This window comes from Ascaphus truei, chromosome 3, assembly GCF_040206685.1.
Source record: "Ascaphus truei isolate aAscTru1 chromosome 3, aAscTru1.hap1, whole genome shotgun sequence".
Classification (NCBI taxonomy): Eukaryota; Metazoa; Chordata; class Amphibia; order Anura; family Ascaphidae; genus Ascaphus; species Ascaphus truei.
In genome coordinates this window covers 221,863,616-221,888,022 of record NC_134485.1, presented here as the reverse complement: position 1 = coordinate 221,888,022, position 24,407 = coordinate 221,863,616, and the positions used below count along the sequence as shown (strand labels likewise).

Below are 24,407 nucleotides of genomic sequence, written 5' to 3'. Positions count from 1 at the left end.
AACTCTATATGTATTGGAGACCTAGCCTGTCTAGATTAACCTCCGACACTCCAGATAGGAAAAGAATGACAACACAAGCTATGCAAATTGTAAGTGCATGAATTCAAATGTATGAACTTTAAGGGTTAATTAACCTGTATTGATCCATTTCTATCTTCTCTTATTGTAGTTTGGACTAAAAAGAATATACTTAAGACAATGCGCCGGAGAACATCTTATCACCTTCTCCGGTAAGTATCCTGGTTCCCGGATCTGAAATAAACACTGTTCAGCTGAGGAGACCCCTTGCTTCCCGATATAATATTTGTAAAAAAGGATTGAGTTAAAGGTGGGACTGCTCCTATAAAAAGAGATTGTAAAAAGCCCACAAGCCTTTACCAAGAAAATGTTCATGTCTTTTAGTGATAAGACTGTTAGCCGACCCTCAAATGTATAGGTACATTGTTGTTTTTGGCTTTGTTAATTGTAAAGTAATGATGATGCCATCACTAGTCAAACATAAACATAAGTAGCTGTATGAATTGAGCATGCACCCAGAGAAAAGGGGAAACAGAAGGGAAAACTTAAAGTGCGATTGAACTTTCCAATGAAGCTGATTAGACTTAGAAGTTGTTTAAAACATGAAATCCTGACCTGTTGGGGTGGCTTGAGAACTGAAGTTGAGCACCCCTGCACTAGTCGTTTAATTCATCATGACTGTTAATATACTCACTTGCCTCACTTCCCCATTTAATTATATTGTCTCACCCATCATGCCCTAAAAATACAATTCAAATAAAAACCAAACATAAAAAGACAACAGAGTAAAGTAAAAAACAAAACAAAAATGACACAGTGGGCATGCGCAGTCGAACTGACAAGATGGCCGCTTGAGTCCGGAGCTCCGTCAGGCACAAATAGAAGCAAAAATCCACAGCGCACATCTTGGACCGGCACCAAACTGCCGACAGCAGCTCTGGACCACCCGGGGAGATGAAGCCGCAACCGGAGAATAAACAGGCATCTCTAGAAGCATCGCAATTCTTCCTACGAAGTACCCAGCGGTGGCACACAGGATTCCAAGATGGCGGCAGCACGAGACCACATGCAGAGACACAAGCTCAAGCAGAAGTAGGAGGAGGAATTGATGACAGTGCCAGACCCACTACCAAAGGAGATCTTTTCGCACCAATGATCTAGATAGCCTACAAAAAACATGGTGCAGAAAATGCAAATAGAAATTACCATGGTAGTGTCTCAACTAAGATGTGATTTGCATGAACTGGGAAAAAGAACTGACTGGAAGGAGTAGCAGACGAACTGATCTCAGCCCAAAATGTCACCAACCATGAACTGGTATCGTTTTGAAAGCATAAGTAAACACCTTGACAGAAGTGCTGGAAGATTCAGAAAATCGCACCAGACTAAACAATCCAGAGACTGTACTGCCAGAGGCGCTAGAAGAATTTGTGACAAGATTTTTCCAGAGCATGCTTCCGGATATTACAGAAGATAAATTACTAATAGACAGGGTGCACAGGGCTTTGGGACCGAAACAATTATTTATTTATTAATAAAATGTTTTACCAGGAAGTAATACATTGAGAGTTACCTCTCGTTTTCAAGTATGTCTTGGAATCTGACCCTAATAAGATGAGAGATGTCATACTTCAGGCTCATTACTATACGGTGAAAGAAGCTACCATGCAAGCCTCCAAGTCAAAATCATGGATAGAATTCAAAGGTCAAAGATACAGATATTTAGTGACCTTGCCCCCTCCACTCTGCTCAAAGAAAGGAACTGCAAGCAGTCACAAAGAAACTGAGAGACCACCAAATTAGGTTTAAGTGGGGCTTCCCATTCAAGATCGTAATTTGACATAATGGATCAACATTAGTGGTGAAGACGCCAGAGGAGGGAGAAAGAGCACTGATTATATTGGGACTAATAGAAAGAACTAAATCACCATCGCCTCCGCCAACTAGTTCATCTGACAGACCTGTATGTGCACCCATCTGGACGCACATGAAGTCACAGAGAGGAAGCTAATACAAAGATCAAGCAACAGTTTTAAAAAATCATCTGGTGAATGAACACCGTACCATGACTAAAGGTTCGGTAGAACGGAAGAATTTATACAAAGACTGTGGAAATAGACTATACAATTGTTCCAATAGATGATCTTAACACCACTCCCGCACGGTAGTTGAGGGAGGCTCATTGGCCTTCGTGTGGAGCGACATTGGAGCCGGCTGCCAGCTGAGGCTCACTCCAAAACCGTAAAAAACAAAAAGGCCCAGCGCAACATACAAAGTGACACAACATATAGTACAATACTTCAGTGCTAATCTGCTCATGCGTAAGAGTCATTTAGTTAAAACCCTTTGGTCAAAGCGTTATAAACCTGCAGCCAACATCAAGGCATGACCAATTTGCAGGTCCTAACACTACTTGGTCAAATTCTCATGTACCTCTCGTTTTTGCTGAAGGGAGAAAAACCATACTGGGTCTGTGATACACAGGATCATGATAAAAACTGCTAATTGGAAAGTGGGGCGGGGCGAGCTTTAAACCCTGGGAAGGAGGGGCCACACCCCCAAATAACAACAGTTGCAATAACCCAGCAAGCTCCAGAACCCCAAAACCCACCCTCACGTCATATATACAGCATATATATTAGTGTCAAAAAAGAGTGCTAGTGAGCGTGGCAAAATATACAAACAGAAAGAGAAAGGCCCAGCGCAACATATTAAGTGACACAACATATAGTACAATACTTCAGTGCTAATCTGCTCATGAGTAAGGGTCATTTAGTTAAACCCTTTGGCCAAAGCGTTATAAGCCTGCAGTCAACATCAAGGCATGACCAATTTGCAGGTCCTAACACTACCTGGTAACATTCTCATGTACCTCTCTTTTTTGCTGGAGGGAGAAAACCATACTAAAAACGACAAATTGGAAAATGGGGCGGGGCGAGCTTTACTCCAATAACCTGTTCCGAAGAGGAAAAGAACTTGGGAGCTCTAGAAGCCCCCTAAAAGTAACATTTGATTGTTTTTGATTTTATATTTGGGGTCCCATCCCGTTCCCCCTTCTGTTCTTTTACTAGGGAAATGGGAACCCCCGCCCTCAGCGGTATCCCCTAATTCTTCTGAAACCCCTGGGGGCTAGATTGCTATCCTTTAATCTCCGGAAAACCCACAGGGTAGTTTAGTTTAGGTTAGTAACTTTAAGTATATATTGTTATATATGTGTGGTCCTTTGTTCTCTGTTCTTCCCCTCCCTCCCCTAGGTTAAGGCAAGAGATAGGCTGTAAACACAACAGAATAGAATTCCAGTTTACATACAAAGCAACAAAAATGTCTAGGAAACACAGAATGGTTTTGCATGCCAAAATTATATACCCTGAATGTCAACGGGCTGAACAATCCCAGAAAAAGATCACAAGCTTTACTGGATTTTAATAAGCAAATGTTGGATATTGTTTTTCTACAGGAGACTTATTTTAGGAAACAGGATCAGCCCAGATTTTTCGACCGAGTCTTCCCTTCGGTGTTCCGGAGGAGTAGTCATATTGGTGAGAAGGTCGGTACCATTTGCCCTGTTGGAAAGTGACTCAGAAAAAGAAGGTTGATTTTTGTTCCTCAAGGGCAAACTCGGAAACACAACCATCACCTTAGCTAACATTTACGCTCCAAATGAGGATCAGGAAAAATTTTATGTGATGATTTTTCCTATATTATCGAAATTTGCTGAAGGAAAAATAATTATGGCAGGAGATTTCAATGCAGTATATGATATAAAATTAGATCAATCAAACCTCCCCAAAAAAAACTCTGAGCACACAAGACTCAAAAGATACAGATTTGGTGAGATGCACACAAGACATAGCATTATGGGACATTTGGAGATTACAGCACCCTAAAGAGAGACTATACATTTCATTCAGCACCACATTTAGTATTCTCGAGAATCCATCATTTTTTATTGAATTTTCACTAATCCCAGCAGTAAAAGATACAAAGATCAATGCAATTACCTGGTCCGACCACGCACCGGTAACTTGTACATTTAAAGATATCAACCTGAATATGGTGAGACCCATGTAGAAGCTAAAGGATTCACTTCTGAGAGATCTCACTGTGGTTGATGAGATAAGCACAAACCTAACAGAATTTTTTTTTTATTAATGACATACCCGATATGGCTCTTTCAACAATATGGGAAGCACAAAAAGCGTGTACATGGGGAAGGTTTATTGCTATCACCTCACTGAAGAAAAAGCAGAGGGACTATAAAATTACAAAATGTTCAATAGAAGTGGCAGAAGTTGACGCCACATATAAAAAAGAACCCACAGACTAAAATGATCAAAAAATGCTTAAAATTAGGGGTGATTTGAGAATTTTGCAAGATAATAAACCAGAAAAAGCCCTTAAATGGACCAAACAACTGTTTTACCAAAAAAAGTAGTAAGGTGGATAGACTATTGGCACAAAAATTAAGAAAAGTACACATTTCTACATCTATTAAATCAATGAAAATGAGAAATGGAGATATCACATTTGATCCAAAATAAACACAAACAAAATCTGGATGTATTTAAACAACAATTAGAAACATATCTAGATTCCTGTCAGTTACCATCCCTGAACAATGAGGACAGAGTCATACAGGTGTGCCGACGAGTATTCTAAAACTTGCCTTGGAAAATCTGGGGCTATCACCAACAAGATCCAGGTACATGCTGGGTACATGCTGCAACATTTCAGTGACATTTCTTCAGAGACTAATGGCCCATCAGATTAACACAGCAGGGGTCCCTGGCAGTCCCATTCAGTTTGAATGGGACTGCCAGGGACCCACGCTGTTAATCCGATGGGCCATTAGTCTGTCTGCAGAAATGTCACTGAAATGTTGCAGCATGTACCCAGCATGTACCCAGCATGTACCTGGGTCTTGTTGGTGATTGCCCCAGATTTGTTTTAGAATACTCGTCGGCACTACAGTACTTAAATGCAGACATTTTGCAAGATTAAATACTGGCAGTTATCAAAGAACTTAAAAATTCAAAAACTCGTGGTCCTGATGGACTCTCCAACAGCTATTATAAAACATTTAAAACACGGTTAGCCCAATTTCTAGAGAGACTTTTTATCTTTTTTTTGAAAGGCAATCCCCCCTCAATGCTAAGAGCACAAATTGCTGTGATCCCAAAACCAGGCAGAGATCATAACTATTGTAGTAATTATCGACCCATTTCCTTAATCAATAATGATATTAAAATTTACAGTAAAATTATTGCAACAAGACTTAATAAACTGCTCCCTAGAATAATTAACCCAGACCAAGTGGGATTTATTTTGGGGAGACAACCAGCTGATAATATTAGAAGAGGGATAAACCTCACCCATTTAGCAAATGTAACAAAAACACCCACACTGTTATTTTCACTTGACACTGAAAAAGCGTTCGACTGTGTAGACTGGTCATATATGTTTATAACTTTAGAGAAATTTGGTATCAAAGGAAATATATTAAAATGGCTGGAATCAACTTTGGAGTGATCAATATAAATAATGGGACCAGACAGGGTTGCCCACTATCCCCTTTGCTATTTGCGTTATGTCTGAAGCCGTTAGCAAACAAAATTCGGATTAATAAAGATATTAAAGGTTTGGTAAAACAGTCAAACGAATATAAAATAACTCTCTATGCAGATTATATTTTACTAACAATCACTAGACCACTGACATCTATGCCTAATCTATTTGAAGAGATTTCGACATTCAATTTTTTCTCAAATTATAAAATAAATAACACAAAATCAGAAGCGCTAGCATTGGGAGCGGAGACAGGGATGCTAAAACTACTGAAACTAAATTTTAATTTCAGATGGAAAGAAGATAATTTCAAATATCTAGGGGTATATTTGACCCCTAACTATTCGGAACTCTAAAAGCTAACTATCCAGAATTGTTTTTGGCAATTAAGAGAGATCTGGAGGAGTGGAATAAATACTGTATTTCGTGGATTGGTAGAACAATATCGGTAAAGATGAATTCCCTTCCTAAATTACTTTATCTATTCCATAGCCTTCCAATTAATGTCCCAACCAAAGTTATGAGTGATATGCAAGCACTATTTAGACATTTATGTGGGGAAAGAAAAAGCCAAGAGTAAAAAGAAGCCTTGCTGTCACTAAACAAATATTATGCTGCAGCACAACTAAGCCATTTAACGCCATGGCATAGACCCACACAAGCGATTGAATGGCTGGAGATAGAAGCAAATGAGATCCCTGTGCAGAATATAGATTCATTATTCTGGATCCCCCCAAAAAATAGACCTCAAGAAGTGTATAACCACCCAGTTATTAAGTTCACTTTAAATGTTTGGGATACATGGGAGAGAAAAAAGGGGTTAAGGGGACACCATCGCTCATGAGTCCATTATGGAGGAAGGAAGAATTCCCCCCAGGACGTATAATATTCCATCTTCAGAATATTTCAGATACACACAAATTAGGCATTTTATCATCTCAAATATTTTTCCACAATGCAATACACACCCAACTGTATTTGAAGAGATGTGCACAATACAAACACATCAGAAAGGGATGATTTCAAATATATATGCTGTTCTCAGTTCTATAGATAAGAAAGAAAAGCATTCGTATATGACTGTGGGAGAAATATATAGGAAAATAAATTTTTAGGGATGATTGGGCAGAGATATGGGAGGCTGCAGCGAGCTCGTCTGTTTGTATTATAATTACGGAAAACAGATATAAGATTATGATGAGCTGGTATTTAACACCGGGCAAATTAGCACATACAGCTCAACCCCATTATAGCGTGATCTGCTACAACACGGATCCGCTTATAACGCGGTCTGAGTGTGGCTCCCGAATGAAAAATATCTCCAAGGTTTTTTGTGTTTTTTTTAGCTTAATGGTCGCCGTGTGGGGATTTACCCAGCATCTGTAGCTCTCTCCTCTCTGCAACTCTCTCCTTGCTTCATCAGACTGCGTCCAAGTGTGCGGCACACATCTACAAGGTTTTTTTTGTTTTTTTTAATAACAATCAATGCTTTATTGCTAATGGACACACACACACACACTAATAATTTTAGCATACCATGCAGGAATCGAACCCATGACCCTTCATACACTTATAGGGACTCTCTATGGTGTAGTGGTCATGGGTTCGATTCCTGCATGGTATGTATTTTATATAATAATTTATCAAATAAATAAAAATAATTTATAAATTATAATAAAAATAGAATAATAATTTTACCATACCATGCAGGAATCAAACACATGACCCTTCATACACTGTCTTCCGAACTGTCTTTCAGTAATGTGTACTAGAAGTTAAGTTTGATAATAGAGTATATGACATCACACCAATCCTATGGTGCAGTGGTAGAGAATCCCTATTAGTGTAGGGGGAGGTGTGTCCGTGTGTCTGTGTATCTGTTAGCAATAAAGCATTGATTGTTATTTAAAAAAAAAAAACATGGACGAAGCAGGGAGAGAGGAGAGAGCTGCAGGTGCTGGGTAAGTCCTCGCGCAGCGGCCATTTCGCAATCCCGGTTATAATGGTCTCATTATGTGGACCCCGAGCACCGCATTATAATGGGGTTCAGCTGTATTTATAAAGGAACAAGTGCTCTGTGCTGGATAAATTGTGGAGGTACTGTACATTATATTATTTTTTCTGGACATGCTCAAAGGCTGGTCCTTTCTGGAGAAAAAATAAGAGATAGATCACCAGAGCACTTGGTGTTGTACCAATGGATCCTGTAATAATTATTTTAGGGGGGGGGGGGGGAAACCTGTACCAAAATGTATCATATGCAACGAACAAATGAATTGCACATCTTCTGACAGCAGCAAGATGTACAATAGCACTTCAAAGGAAGCAGACAAATGTACCATCCTGCCAGATCTTTCAGGAAAAAGTTAGACATGTTCTAGAAATGGAAAAACTCACAGCATTTATGAACAACTCTACGAAAATATTTGAAAAGGTCTGGAATTCTTGGATAAGGGCCTTTCCAGAAGACATATCGACAATACAAGATATACAAATCTAAACAAATGTATGCAAAAAAATTACTAGGATTATTACCACTAGTGTTTCTTGCTGCCCCCCCCCCCCCCATATTTTGTTATTAATACTGTTAAATATTATTTCTACTGTTAATATCATTATTATAATTATTACTGTATTGTATTGTTGATCTAATTATGTTGGTTTTATTGTCCCCCCTTCTGCCTTTTCCTTTTTTAGTTCTGTACCCCCTCCCCCTCCCAGCCCCACCACCCTGAATATAACTGAAAAACAAACAAGGATTTTTCCTTTTCATAATAGTGCAATATTTTTACACAAATGCAAAGCTCAGTTGTTAAAGGTGTGATGTGGATGGCAGCATGTTTTATTTTTTTATTATTACAAACCCAGAGTACCCCTACTGTATGTGTACTAATTTACAGGTCTTCTTTCTTTTTAGATACTGTATGAGCCGATCTAAAGTGGTCCATGTAGATTTGAGAAAAATGTTTACCAGGTTTGGGTTTCTCAGAATCAGGCAGAGTACCACTGACACACACTGTATCATTGTAACCAATCATTGGCGCAATTTCTACCTTAGACATTGCAGAACATTTTTTTTTTGATTGTCAAGAGGTTTATTTCTACCTGTGATGGTCAGTTACAAAAAGGTATCGGTCTCCGTACCCTATTTTCCAACAACAAGGTTATCAATGTTACATAATTGAAGTCCTGCTGTTTAACACTGCTATTAATCACTTTTAAATCCTTCTTCTTCCATTAATGGCCAAGTCAGCTGTTTAACCAGCTTAGTTTAAGGATATGCTGTAGTCTTAAAGAAAAAAAACAACGTAGCAGAAGCTTAAGGTTTGCTCACTTCAGACATGTGCTCGGAAACTAGTAAAACAAGTGGGCTGTATTTACCCATGTATAATAAATAAGGGTTTACTTTGTTTTTAACATGTTTGCATACAGTATGAAGCACCCTGGAATAATGGAGCTGCAGTTTGGTGGGGGGAAAGATAGCATTCCCCTGATTTGCTTCATTGCAAGCATCCAGCAATAATATTCTTCTGAGCAACCCTGCTGCGCTGATTAAGAATACACACCCTACTGAGTCACCCAGTCACTTCCAACTCCCCCCTCAATCTCCTATCACTTGTTTCCTATGAACATATGGCTCCCATTGAGCCAGAACTGAATTTCACTGGCGTGAATTGAAATACGCACTGTATAATGGAGATCCCCAAACTAAGGGGGATACAAACTCTCTCCATTTCTCTAATTCCTCAACATTTATCTTTTTATGAAATTAGATAGATAAAGGTAACCCAGAAACAGAAATAAAAGGAGTGGGAAGCATATCAAAGTGGAACATATGAATAACATAGAGAGAGAGTAGTGAGGGACAATGAGAATTAGATTGTAAGTTCCTCGGGGCCGGGACTCCTCTTCCTAAATGTTACTTTTATGTCTGAAGCACTTATTCCCATGACCTGTTATTTATATTATTTGTTATTTATATGATTGTTGCGTATAACTACTGCGAAGCGCTATGTACATTAATGGTGCTAAATAAATAAAGACATACAATACAATGGGGAGGAGGACAGATGTGGAGTGGTTGTGGGGATAGAATTATTGGAGTGAAAGGTCCCAGAGACTGGTGCAGTAAAGTGTCATGGGCAGGGATACGTTGAAAGGGAATAAAAGGAGAGCAATGGGAGGGGTGAGTAGGAGGGTGAAAGAGAAGTGAGTGAAGGATAGTGGAGAAGATAAGTATTTATGCTTCTCTCTGGTAGAATTGTGATAGACAAAAGAGAACATCTTGAGAGCACTAATAATGGCAGATATGGGAGCAATCCATGAACACAATGTGGAACTATTGTACAGCAACCTGAGCAGTTACTGTATGTAAACAAATGCACAGGACCTAGAAAGGGCAGAGCACACTTTTTATTTAAACCATCAGCTAGAAGACGGTGTCAGGTATGTGGGCAGAGAGTAGCAGGCACAGTGTCGCTCATTACAAGGCGAGGGACCCTGTGCCTGCTGCATTGTTAAGCAGACTGCAATAATCGGACACAGAGAACCCCTGCTGTGCTGATTACTGCTGTCTCTTCCTCTCTAATGCATGACCTGACCTAGGCCTGGATTTGAGTTTTGGAGCCCAGCCTAGAAAACGAATTATATCCTTATAGTCCAACATTTTGCATTGGCTTGAGGGTCACTAGCACTGAAAGGGTTCATGAAAAGCACAGCAGCTGGTTGTCTATACATACAATTCATTTTTGTTACCCAGTGTACTTTGACTTACCCCTGAGTTTAAAATACTTCATGTGATTCACAAGAGCCTGTTCAACAGTTTCCTCTGGACATACTTTAACTCCACTAGGAAACAAAATGGCCCTTTTTTTTCTCTTAAGGAAGCTCCTATAGTGCTGCTGGGCTGTGGTGACTGGAGGGGGATTTGATTCTTCAGGTAATGACGCGCTCCCCATTTCCAGTCCATATTGTAAATCTGTAACTTCCTTTTTAAGGAGCTTTTCCACTGATGCTCTGGATTCTGTGCCAAAATAAATCAAATGACACAGTGTTATAAAACTGTCGCACAACTATAACATATCACATCACCGGAGCATGTTTCAGAGGTGGGAAGAAAATAGAATAAATATGTTGGTGTATAGCAGTGTTGTGCATCACTACACGTCAAAGCACCCCATCACCAGGGTTGCCATCCAATTTTTGTTTAAGGCCAAATGATAATCCTGATGAAGGATTAAGTCCCTCTCTTGTCTCTTTAAAATGCCGTCTTATGTAGCATTTTATTTTAATAAAAAAAATATTTTGTACAAACTGCGTATACTTTTTCCCTTTACTATACTTTTTCCCTTTACTATACTTTTTCACTTTACTATACTTTTTCCCTTTACTATACTTTTTCACTTTACTATACTTTTTCCCTTTACTATACTTTTTCACTTTACTATACTTTTTCACTTTACTATACTTTTTCACTTTACTATACTTTTTCACTTTACAATACTTTTTCACTTTACTATACTTTTTCCCTTTACTATACTTTTTCATCCGGATCACACACTTAATTGTGAAATCATCCAACAGTTTTTAGTTTTGGAGACATTTTTATTTAAAATGACTACTGAAAATGGCCACCATTTAGGAATTTCAAAAAATTGTTGTAATTCTGTGTAGGACTGTAAATGTTTTACTCAGGTACACATAGATGATATTTTTAGAAGAATAACAAACTTATATTACAATAGACAAATCTTCACACTCAAGTTGCTTAAAAATCTAAAAGTTTTAAGGGACCTTATTCCAACAAAAAAAAAAAAATTTGAGCCCCTGCATGTAAAGCTTAATACCTTTTTTTCCCCTCTTCTACTATATACTAGCTGTTGCCTGAAGCACATTTTTTGCTGCCCGTCATCTTGCCTTCACTAACTATCCATGATATCACCCTATTCCTAAAGAAGAAAGGATAGCCACTTTATACCTCACATTGGTTTCTGCTTTGTCAGCTTTAAGGGTATTGGGTGGGATTGTTAGGAGGTATTCTTGATATTTCATAATGATTTGCTTTATAGTGCTGCCAGTGTGGTATAATACAGGCAAACAGTATGAATGCTATGGATCATGTTTAATCTATAATTTGGTTTCCCATTCTTAGGGCAATAAAAGTAACTTGACAAGTATTCAAGGAGCAGTCGCAAGGTCTCACATTTTGGGTTGGTACTTTAATTACCGTGATGTTCCTTCATTTCACTGAGCAATATCTGGAGAAATGGCCTATTGTTTGAACACCAGTCTCTGGGTCAGGAGTTCTCAATTCAAAGCTTTGCCCAACCAATAACAATTTGTATGACAAAAGGGCAAAAGTTCACATTTTCCAACAGCATTGTTTTGTTTGAAGTTTCAGTTTACCAAGCTTTATTACAACAAAAACAAAAAATTAATAAGAATGTCTTTTACATGTACAGTATATAGGACTTCCCCTATTTTGTACAGCTTGGAATATATTTAAAGGAAACATTTACATTTTGAATTTCAAATCCATTTTGTTTAACCAAGTCTGGAATCGAACAAAAAGCACAGGCAAAAACAAAAATGTGAGGAGTATTGGCCTGTAGTTTTCTCTTTTGTTCATTAAGGGATTTGGTGTTAGTTTGTGTATTACCAATCAACGTCTGCAATCGGGCATTTCTTATTGTATGAACACTGTCATGACAATGTAATAGTCAAAATCACACGTTATCTCTGCATGCACGGCATCAACGTTTGCTCCCATGCAGAAAACCACACTAGGTTTAGATTTTTAGTTGATTCCATTGCAATGTTGCTGGCATTTGTTTGTAAATATTAGTACTTTTTCAAACATTTCTATTCCTGTTCAAATTTACAACAATGGGACAAAATAACACGGTTAGAACAATGATTAGACAAAAGGTAACATGAGTGACTACCGATTGCCTTTACTCATATCAAAAATGTAATGAAACTTCAACAACTCACGTAACAAAGAAAGTGCAAATAAATCCTTTAAATATGATATTTATATTGTCTTTCAGTTACAGAAATTAGAGATTCATGGAATATATTACATTTTAAAAATAACCTAAACTCTAGCAGAGTCTGTTACATTTGTGTTCCTTTACTGTGAAGATTGTAATTTTGGAATGTTAACATTATACTGTAGAAAATAACATGACTTTATGAGAATAGACTACAACAGCCTTATTTCATGATTGCGTTATAATTGTAGTATTTAACAGCCTCCTATAATTACCCCTGATTTTTCATGAACAAGTACTGTAAACTTCACTTTTCATATCTATTGTTATTCATAGTAGGGTTTGACAAAACTGTCTTTTATAATAAAAAAAAAATAATAAAAAGGGCATTGTGACAGCATGTTGAAGAAAAACACACACACACACACACACACACACACACACACACACACACACACACACACACACACACACACATATATATATATATATATATATATATATATATATATATATATATATATATATATAAACACACATATATACATATATATATACAAAAAACAAGAAGTTCAGGGCACTCAACCAGGTATATAAAAAAATAAGATACTTATCTTCGCAGACAGGGTGCTTGCAGAGCAGATGGGATCACCATCCAGCCCGTGGAAATAGATAAAACAAATATCAAAAAATACTGCCGCACTCTCTGTAGCATATAAATAAGGTTTTAATGCATCAAGCAAGCATAAGGGGTCAAGTGCACAAAAAAAGGAAGTGACGTTTCGGACCTTCTGAAGCTCAGCTTGATAAAGGACGTCGCTTCCTTTTTTCCTGTACTTGACCCCTTATGCTTGCTTGATGCATTAAAATCTTATTTATATCCTACAGAGAGTGCGGCAGTATTTTTATATATATATATATATATAGATATATGTATATACACACACACATACATATACAGTTAGGTTCGGAAATAATTGGACATTGATACAAGTTTTGTTATTTCGGCTGTGTACCAAAATAAATTCAAGTTACAGTTAAATAATTAATATGGGCTTAAAGTGCATTCTATCAGCTGTAATTTGAGGGTATTCACATTCAAATTGGAGGAAGGGTTTAGGAATTACATCTCTTTAATATGTAGCCCCCTCTTTTTCAAGGGACCAAAGGTAATTGGACAATTGACTCAAAAGCTGTTTCATGGACAAGTGTGGCTATTCCTTCGTTATTTCATCATCAATTAAGCAGGTAAAAGGTCTGGAGTTGATTTCAGGTGTGGCATTCACATTTGGAAGCTGTTGCTGTGAACCCACAACATGTGGTCAAATGAGCTCTCAATGCAAGTGAAACAGGGCATCTTTTGGCTGCAAAAAAAACAAAATCCATCAGAGAGATAGCAGGAACATTAGGAGTGGCCAAATCAACAGTTTGGTACATTCTGAGAAAAAAAGAACGCACTGTGGGCTCTGCAACACAAAAAGGCCTGGACGTCCATGGAAGACAACAGTGGTGGATGATCATAGGATCCTTTCCATGGTAAAGAAAAACCCCTTCACAACATCCAGCCAAGTGAACACTCTCCAGGAGGTAGGCATATCATTATCCAAGTCTACCATAAAGAGAAGACTTCACGAGAGCAAATACAGAGGGTTCACCACAAGGTGCAAACCATTCATAAGCCTCAAGAATAGAAAGGCCAGATTAGACTTTGCCAAACAATATCTAAAAAAAAAAAGCCCAATTCTGGAACAGCATTCTTTGGACAGATGAAACTAAGATCAACCTGTACCAGAATGATGGGAAGAAAAAAGTATTGAGAAGGCTTGGAACGGCTCATGATCCGAAGCATACCACATCATCTGTAAAACACTGTGGAGGCAGTGGGATGGCATGGGCATGCGTGGCTTACAATGGCACTAGGTCACTAGTGTTTATTGATGATGTGACAGAAGACAGAAGCAGCCGGATGAATTCTGAAGTGTATAGGGATATATTGTCTACTCGGATTCAGCCAAATTCAGCAAAGTTGAAAGGACGGTGCTTCACTTTACAGATGGACAATGACCCAAAACATACTGCAAAAGTAACCCAGGAGTTTTTTAAGGCAAAGAAGTGGAATATTCTGCAATGGCCGAGTCAATCACCTGATCTCAACCCGATCGAGCATGCATTTCACTTGCTGAAGACAAAACTTAAGGCAGAAAGACCCACGAACAAACAATAACTGAAGACAGCTACAGTAAAGGCCTGGCAAAGCATCACAAAGGAGGAAACCCAGCGTTTGGTGATGTCCGTGCGTTCCAGACTTCAAGCAGTCATTGCCTGCAAAGGATTCTCGAGAAAGTATTAAAAATGAACATTTTATTTATGATTGTGTTAATTTGTCCAATTACATTTGAGCCCCTGAAATAAGGGGACTGTGTATGAAAATGGTAGCAATTCCTAAACGTTTCATACGATATTTTTGTTCAACCCCTTAAATTAAAGCTGAAAGTCTGCACTTCTATTGCATCTCTGTTGTTTCATTTCAAATCCATTGTGGTGGCATACAGAGCCAAAATTATGAATATTGTGTCAGTGTCCAATTATTTCCGGACCTAACTGTATATACATATATAGACCCACATACGTGTGTGTATATATATATATATATATATATATATATATATATATATATATATATATATATATATATATACACTGGCGACACACTTTATTCGAGCTTGGCTAGTCCCACGAATTCGGGTATACCCGGGTGTATTGAGGTTTGTGACTGTTTTCTGCCCGAGTGCATTGAGGTATTTTCCAGCAGGGATTGAAGCATTTTATTCCCGCTGGCTGCAATACTGCACAGTACATATATATATACTGCATTACAATTCATGAATTTATGCCATCTGGTAGACACGCGAAGCATTGCAGCCTATTAAATCCTAATCATTATCATTTAACAGATCAGCCGCCCGTCAGCCAGGCATGAACCCAGGCTGGGAAGGCAAATGCAACGGGGCTTGTCAGAGGTGAGGAGCGGCGCATTCCAGGTATCTGCCAGGTACATACCGGGTATTTGCTCGAATAAAGTGTGTCGGTGCAGTATAATGTACTGCAACAGATCTTCCCTGAAACACCCTTATTATCAAACAGACAACCTCATAATCTCAAGATAATTATGGTGAGGAGTAAAGTATTCAACAGTACAACTGAATGCGGGACAAGACCATGCCAGGACCCAAGATGCAAAACCTGCGCAATGCTCTACACAGCAAGCACAATACAAATACCCCACAGGAATCTGGAGTACAAAAACAGAGGAAAGTTCACCTGTTCCTCCAGCAATGTCGTGAACCTCATTTTGTGCCTGAAATGCCCAGGGGGCTGCTACTACATAGGTGAGACGGGACAGGGGCTAAACAAGAGAATTAATCTGCATCGCCACAGCATCACATGCGGAACAAGAGACAGTCCTATCAGCAAACATTTCTCTGACTCTGGCCATAAGAGTAAGGATCTGAAGTTGGCCATACTTAAAGGTAATCTTAACTCACCATAAGAGAGACGGTTGCATGAATACAAATTTATGCAACTGTTCGGGACACTTAGCGGTGAACTAAACCGAGACCGCAGTTTCATGAGTCACTACCCTGACACAAGAGAACTCGCTTCCCTTGAGTGCCTGAGGCCATGTCTATAAATACTGCGCTATATGAATACACACACAGCCTATCTCTTACACATACAAATGTAATTCTATCCCTATATACCAATAGGGACCACATAGTATCTACACACATAAATAGTAATGCAACACCCTCTTACATTTCTACACCTACCCACACCATTGGTAAACACTCCCACACATTTTCCTTTTGAAAAGCGCTGTATAAATCTATATTTACACACACACACTCACACTCTTACACCACTAACATTCAGGGACCATTTAACACCTTAAGTCATAAATCACATGCACAGGGGGGGGGGGGGTGTCCTTCAGTCTGATACATTCCAGGATGCACTGTTTTTAAGTAAAAACCTTTCTTGCTTTATCCATTGTAACATCGCCGGAAGAAGAGATCAGTGTATCACGAAAGCTCGCACAAATAAAAGCATTTCGTTAGCCACAGAACGGTATTGTCTATTCGTTTTTGATTATTAAGCTTGGCTAACAGGGTACAGATACCTCTACACATATATAAATATATACACACACACACACACACATACATATATATACACTTATATACTTATCTAATAACAAATTAATAGACGATACCGTTCTTTACACACACACACACATTTACATATATATAGTAACACCGCCGGAAGAAGAGATCAGTGTATCTCGAAAGCGCGCACAAATAAAAGCATTTCGTTATCCAGAGAACGGTATCATCTATTTACTTTTTGATTATTGAAACTCGGCTAACACGGTATTGATACCTCTACATGTATATATATATATGTATATATATACACACACACACATACACACACAGCATACCAAACATAGATGGCACTCACAAAGCTGGCATGCAGTGTTATTGAAATCTATATTTTTTAGGGGAAAGGATATGTCTCAAAATATCTATGTATGTACATGCACTTTGGTGCCTTGCCTACAATTTGATAAATAATATACTGTATGTACAACTAGGAAATGTCATGCACCACACATTGAAGAGGGCATCACAACTTTGAGGCTAAAAAAAAACAAAAAAACAAAAAAACATGCAAACATTAACTTATATTACTACTATAGACAAATGAAGACAAAAAAAAGAAGTAATGAATGTACAGATGTCCATATACAACATAACAAGCAGGACTGTTCTTTACCTGCAGGGGTTTGCAGCTCTCCTTCAATCACTGTAATGTACAAAAATCCGAGGAAGACTTTCCAAGAAACATTAACCATGCTTCTTATTTTGGCTGAGAAGAAAAAAAACAGATATTTTTTTTTCCACCAAGAGATCTCGATAAATGTAAACTCAATACAGTGGATTTAATCATGATTTTATATATATATATATATATCTTTTTTTCATTAAATGTACTTACCGGAAAATCCTGAATTTCTTTACTAGACAAACTTGCTACTTAGTTTAGACACGAAGCAGGGTGCTAAGTGACAGCTCCACCAGTTAACAGATGGGAGTCAGGAGACTTTTTTTTTTTTTAGGTTTAATCTGTGCTGTTAAGCGCTTTAGCAGAGCTCGTCATGTTCAGAGGAGACAGCCCATTCAAATGCCAAAACATTTTACACCTAACTAAACACAATGTTTATTGGGTCTTGAATACGCCTTGTCCACTAGATTTGTGCCTCCTCATTGAACTGCTTCAACAATGCAATTCCATATCCCTCATCCCAATTAAATCACAATGTACAATGATTGTAAAGACCTCAGCTAAATAATTTGACTAATTATGCAATTTATATATATATTCTCAGTTGTAAAGAAAATTGATTAACAATTTAATGATTTTCTACATTTTCTACATCTTACTACATCATCTTCTACTACGACTCAGTTTGCTGGTGCTGAGTAGCTGGGGCTTTTGTACGAATACTGTTACAGAATGCAAACTCGGCTTTATAAAAGCTAATCTCATTCATGCTAAGATTTGTATTTCTATTATTAGCTGCCTGACCATAAAGGAGAATCATACATTCATTCAGCTTATGTTAGGTTACTAAACAAGAAAATCATTCTTTACATTAGTAGCCAGGTCCCCCATGGCTCTCCGGTCCTCCGTTTCCCCCCCCCCCTCTTACTTTCAATACCACGGGGGATGTTCTGGGAGGTGCGGGTGGCGGCGGGCTCGCCGGCGGCTCCCTTTGCAGAGTGCCACCATCTTGCGCAAGGTTTGTGCATGCGCAGTAAGTGCCAAGAGTCGCGGCGGCCCTTACACATCTCGCGCATGTAGTGCGTGAAGCAGCTACCAATCAGAGGAGGCTCTTGGCAGGGACTACAAGTCCCATGAGCCTTAGGAAGGCACCACCTGACCCAGGGCAGCCAATAGGGCTCTAGGATTCTCCTGAAGGGGAACAAGGATATTGCACAATCAGACCACGTTAGTCAGTCGGTGCTGGGACAAGGACAGGGTAGGAGGTATGTGCAGGGGTCTGTGACCCTCTGCACTAGGCCAGATCCCCCCTAGGCCCCAGCTAGGCCCCGACTCATACAATAAGATTGTGGCTGCTACAGGGACAGGCCCTTAGGTAGAGACCCTGCCCCATTAGCTATTTGATAAATCAGGGACACCGCTGCAAGCTGTGCGGTTCTGACAATTTGTGTGGGACACTCCAGCGGGATACCACCCCACACGGAGCCAGATTCGTCGCGGAGTACATCGCTGGATCAGCAGATCCTCCTTGTTGCCTAATCAGCGCGCCCGGCAGGTACCTATATCTAAAGTGCAGCAACAGAATACATACACCATAGTGGCAGCGCTGACCACATACAAGGGTGGGGTTGTTATCCTTGTGGACACCATGGTGGTTGGGTGCCCGAGGGCCCCTCAGGTACGGTGGACACAGTGGCGGGAAAAGGCCCTGCGAGGCGAAGGGGTAGCTGTAACAAGTAGTTATTATCCGTATATCACTGTTTATTACATGTTCTTCAATAAAAAGGTTATTCTTACCACATACTGTACTGTGTGTGTATATTAGTGTTGTGGTTCCTGTGAGGGGCTACTCCCACTACGTTGGGATCCCTCTCAGGTGGAGGCGCTGTACCAAGTTGTATTGTGGTATCATCCCGGGCTTCCCGTGGCGGAGGTTTTGGATCTCTGCGAGCCAACAGGTAAAGCCAACACCCGTACACTCCTTACCCTAGGGGGAAAGAGGGCTACACATTTTAGTAGGAATATGTAGATACTTCTCTCTGCAGTTAATGCGTAGCCTAATTAATAAGTTAACAACTTGTCCTACTTCCATATCATGCTGCCTTAGAAATGATCTTTACAAACTTACTTGAACTAATCACAAATCAAACATTTCCCTCTACTTATTTGTTCTAATTTTCGTTTAAATCAAAAATGGATAATTTAGCATTAAATGCATCATTTGCTGGCTCTCGTCTTGAAACATATAATGATTGACTCTGAAATGTAAGGACTGGGTATTTTGAAGATGGTGGTTTATTCTGAACAAGATCATAAGCATTAATTTCATGTTTGTAACAAATTCGTTTTTTTGGAGACACTAATACTTGAATTATTCTGGCATAAAATAGCATCAGTTTATATGCATTTGGACTTTAAGAGAAACCTTAAAACCAATATACTGTAGCGTCAAGTAAGTTTGGATGATGCAAGCAAGAAATAGTTCACAAAAACAGAAAATCTACTGGCAGTGGGTACCCAATGGGGTATAGCTCTTCCCTTCAGTACAGTAGGACAGGGGTCAAAAGGGTGTCTCTTTATAGGTACTCCCTTACCTGATTAAATACAACCTGTGTTCCCAGGTTAAAAAAAAAAAACACGGGAACCAGTGCTCTCCATGTAAATGAAAATACTGAAGAGCTGACAATCTAACAGTGTCAGGGATGTACCCAAAAGAAGACACATAATCAAATATTAAAAAAACATAATCATTAAGTTAAAAATGACACTGAAAATTAATAAAATTATAAAATTGGATATCTAAAGAAAAACGCATGAGTTCAAAAATAACCATAACATAACATTGTTAAATAATCAATTAAATAATTCACAAATGCAAATAAAAATCAGTAGTTAAATATACAGTAGACTAATAAGTCATGTGTGATTCAATAGAAACTCAATGGGAAAGACATTGTAATCCCCCCCCCCCAAAAAAATGAAAGCCATAATAATTTGATGAATAGCCTTTATCTTGAAGAAAACATCTCAATATAAAGATATCTTGCAATGAATGGAACATTTGTGATAATGTATCACAGCAAGATCTTATATACAAATGTGGCATACTGTGCATTAAAATAATGCAAGGGATGTCGGAAGGATACAATATAAAGAAATAGTAGTCATGCTTCCCAGTCACAAGCCAATATTCACAAGAAATGCTTTAGATCCCATTCCACATTGATCCCAAAAGGGGACAATGTATTGAGAGAATGAATCCAAAACATCTGACGCTTGTTTAGCTGTTTGACTCTATCGCTTCCACGTATCGGGGTTGGTATATAATCAATGGCAGAAAAATGAAAATGGACCGTTAAAATGTCTAAAGACTGGGAGCATGACATCCTGCCTCCTTATAGAGCGGATGTGTTCCATTATTCTGACCTTAAGGGGTCTAATGTTCCGTCCGACACATCCCTGGCCGCAGCCACAGGTCAAATAATACACAGCAAAATTAGAATTGCAATTGATGAAACATGGAATCTTATGCGTTCTCTTATTATGTGTAATGTTAATTGTTTTAATTTAATTTGTTTAGCATAACAACAAATACTACATTCGCCACATTTAAAGAAGCCCATTGGCTTCTTAATGACTTGCAAACTATCAGACTCTGAAATGAATAAACTGGGGGATAGATAATTGGCCAAAGAATTGGCTTTTTTTTAAAAGCAAATCTTGGTCCTTGTTCGACTGAATGTTGGATATCTCTATCCAAAGTGAGAACTCCCCAGTGCTTATAGAAAATAGATCTTATCTGAAAGGACTGCCTACTGTGCTGGGTAATAAAGAGCTGTGTGGACGAATCCCAAATAGCAGATGTCCAAGTTTTCATTGAGCTTTTTGATCCAATGGCTAAAATGGAATGCAATAATGAAGTACGAGCAGATTTAGCATTAGTATAAGCATCCTCTATATATCTCTTATAGCCCCTTGCCAAAAATCTTTCAGCTAAATCTGAAGATTGTTGTTCAAAGGATTCATCTTTTGAACAAAGTCGTCTGAGGCGGAGAAATTGTCCTTTTGCTATCCCTCGGATGAGTGACCTCGGATGATTACTCTTTGCCTTAAGAAAGGTATTCCTGGCATTATTTTTCTTTATCAGTCTGTATATCTCCTTTTAAATCAATATATAAAGTGATATCTAATCAATTGATGTGATTAATGTTTTGTTCATGTGTAAAAGTGAGATTAGATATATTAATATTGAGTGTGTTAATAAATGACTCCGGTGATAATGAATCCCCTTTCCAAATCATAATCAAATAATCAATATAACGCTTATAGAAAACAATATTACGAAATAAATTGGGCTCACCATAAATAAATGTGGATTCCCATAAACCCATAACTAAGTTGGCATATGAGGGAGCGCATGACATCCACATTGCCTTGCCCCCCCCTCTTTTTTTGTAAGTAAAATTGTGAATCAAAAGAAAAGTAATTGTGAGTTTATAGAAAAGGGATAGAATCTAATAAGAAAGTGGAAAGTGAGGAGGACTGAAGAACATGTTGAATTGCTTTTAATCCTTGGTCATGCTCAATGATGGAATATAAAGAGACACCCTTTTGACCCCCTGAAGAACTCTTTGATAAAGCTCCGATAGGGAAGAAACGCGTTAGAGGTTTCTCTCTCCTTTTTTACTTAGGCTTTATGCCTCAATAAAGTTTTGCTATTTTTTCAATTGGCCTCCGGTTCTCTTTGTTGCAGTGCTGCTTTACGATCCAGTTTTTTCACTTCGACTCTACCCATACCAGGAAGAACGCCGGGATGTCAGAACCCCGCTAATGGGGCTTGTGAGTACTTATATTATGTGACTGCCATAACCGTGGATGATTGCTGCATTTCTTGGGTTAGTTATATACACCAGAGCTGACTTACCTGATATTGCTTTTTTTTTTGCGACCATCAGCTTTGTTAAGGTTAGAAGTTGTACCCCATCATTGTGTTTCAGCGCATGTTACACTTTCCCTAGCAGCTACGGGTTACTCGCATTTCTCTGCCACTCCGCTTTAATGGGTCTAATAGTGTCTCTTACCTTAAATTTGTCCAGTGTTTGTAGCACCTTTCATTGAGGTCATTCCTCTATTTGTTATAAAAGACAATAGATTTGTCTCTTTCAACCATGTATTTAAGATATAACAGCTTGTCGGATTTTCCTACAAGACTTTACTTCAGCTGAGACCTGAATGCCCAATTTGTAATATTTAAAACAAAAGTGTAGAACGATGACAACAGTTCTGCACTGCATATTGGAAATGCCGGAGGCTTTAAATGCCCATTGAAGTTGAGACTGTCCTCGTTGAGGGAGCTTTGAGCTTTAACATCCAGCGGGGCCTGCTTTTTAATGATGTTGTATGCCATCTTGATACAGGACATAATCCAACAGGAAATTATGGCTTTTGAGGCTTGATGTCCTTTTATAGACCCCTATTGGAGCATGAATAGTCGGTCAGACTTTCTGAAAGTTTGGACCCTTCATAGATAGATTTTTAGACATCTCAGTATATCTTGATTATGCAGCCTTTTTTCTTTAATGTTACTTGGATTGGGAGAGAAGGATGGGTTTATGACGTCTTGATATGAGTTGAAAAAAATGTTGTGTGTGCGGAGCATGCGCATTTTAAGTGAAACTTCTTTGGTCACGGTTTTGTCACAGATATCGTATTTGTGCTGGTGATATTTTTAATTATAATTAAAAATATCACCAAGTAAGTGACAAAACACAAAGAAGTTTGACTTAGAACGTGCGTGCTCGGCACACACCTCTGTTTTAGCTATTTGCACTTCTATAGTTATATTAACTGTGTGTGTGTCTGTCTCTGGTGCGTCTGTGCTTGACTCTGGTGCTTCTCATGCCTCTGTCTCCCAAATTGGGTTGCTGTTGCCCATGCGTATGAGCGGCATGCCGAGCCTGCGGCTGCTGCGCATGCGCAACGAGCCCGGCCGCCACTGCACATGTGCGACGAGCCTGGCAGCCATTGCGCATGTGCGCAGAGCCCGGTCGCCACAGCGCATCGCTGGCTCCAACCTCCGCGTGTGCTGGAAGTGAGGGAAGCGCATGCGCGGGTGTGGTGCGTGCACCGTAATAGCGTGACATCTCTTCTGTCATGGATTTTTGTTACAACACAAAGGATTTTTCCTATCATAACTCTGTAGGTGCCAGTAAAGAAGTATCACTTCAAAAAGACACAACTTTTGGAAGGAAACAGGATAGAGGCCTTAATACTGCTTTTATCCTGATGGAAAGTAAGGAAGGACTAGTGACATTAAAGTGCCTGAAGTTCCAACTCTTCTTGCTAAAGTAATTGCGATTAAGAACGCAATCTCCCCCTAGAAAGAGAGCATTTAATGCACGACTACCCTGCCCAGATTGCCGGATTTCATGGGGCACTCAAGTGTAAGCACAGTGTAAAAAGGCTTCCAAAACAAGGTCTTTCATTGGGGGTCGGACAAAAGGCTGCTTCAATTATAATTCTATAGAACACAGAGCGCAAGATAAAAAATGGAATGTACTCTGGTCACTAATGTATTTTTAGTTGACTGAAATGGGACATAAGAAACATCTAAGAAACCACACAACTACCTCTGAGCCAGGTGTCCGTAGAAAATCTAGAACTGATGTGTATTACAAAGTAACTTCAGAAAATCCAGAGAAGGGATTGACAGAGCTACAAATAAATATTACATGTTGAATTTCCACAGCCAGAATGCTTTGAAAGTGCACCTAGAAGGTAAATATTGGCGCTCAATGCGTAGCTCACAGTTCATGGAATCATTTCATACATTTTGCGGCAGGACACACAAAATTTGATAACAAAGATTTATTAATTTCTATTACATATTTACATGGAGGCTTTACTTTAAAGTCTTCTATTTTAGAATATTTAAAATAATAAATATTTTTTATTCCCTAAGTATTGTTTTTACATAAATTTACAGCA

At 38.8% G+C, this 24,407-nt stretch overlaps 2 protein-coding genes and 1 long non-coding RNA gene across 9 annotated transcripts in view; 1 reads left to right on the top strand and 2 right to left on the bottom strand.

Annotated features, from left to right (window-relative positions):
- The window catches only part of IMPG2 (interphotoreceptor matrix proteoglycan 2), a 94,865-nt gene extending 77,036 nt beyond the window's left edge, over positions 1 to 17,829 (bottom strand). For 2 of the 3 annotated variants that reach the window (XM_075590130.1, XM_075590132.1), the window contains exons 1-3: positions 17,634 to 17,828; positions 17,412 to 17,504; positions 10,358 to 10,606 (exon numbers count right to left, since the gene is read on the bottom strand). In XM_075590130.1, coding sequence (XP_075446245.1) covers positions 10,358 to 10,606; positions 17,412 to 17,490 — 328 coding nt within the window. In that variant the 5' untranslated portion in view covers positions 17,491 to 17,504; positions 17,634 to 17,828. Of the gene's footprint in view, positions 1 to 10,357; positions 10,607 to 17,411; positions 17,505 to 17,633 lie in introns of all 3 variants that reach the window. The other variant, XM_075590131.1, reaches the window with a different exon arrangement.
- On the top strand, positions 41 to 10,942 carry LOC142489435 (uncharacterized). Its single transcript, XR_012799857.1, has 3 exons — positions 41 to 230; positions 3,476 to 3,565; positions 7,878 to 10,942. It is a non-coding gene; the product is annotated as an uncharacterized LOC142489435 (long non-coding RNA).
- Positions 17,830 to 24,271: 6,442 nt separating the features above from the next.
- Positions 24,272 to 24,407, bottom strand: part of SENP7 (SUMO specific peptidase 7) — a 71,494-nt gene continuing 71,358 nt past the window's right edge. For all 5 annotated transcript variants that reach the window (XM_075590124.1, XM_075590122.1, XM_075590125.1 and 2 more), the window contains one exon: positions 24,272 to 24,407. This exon is cut by the window's right edge and continues 215 nt beyond it. The gene's annotated coding sequence lies outside the window, so the exon portion shown is untranslated.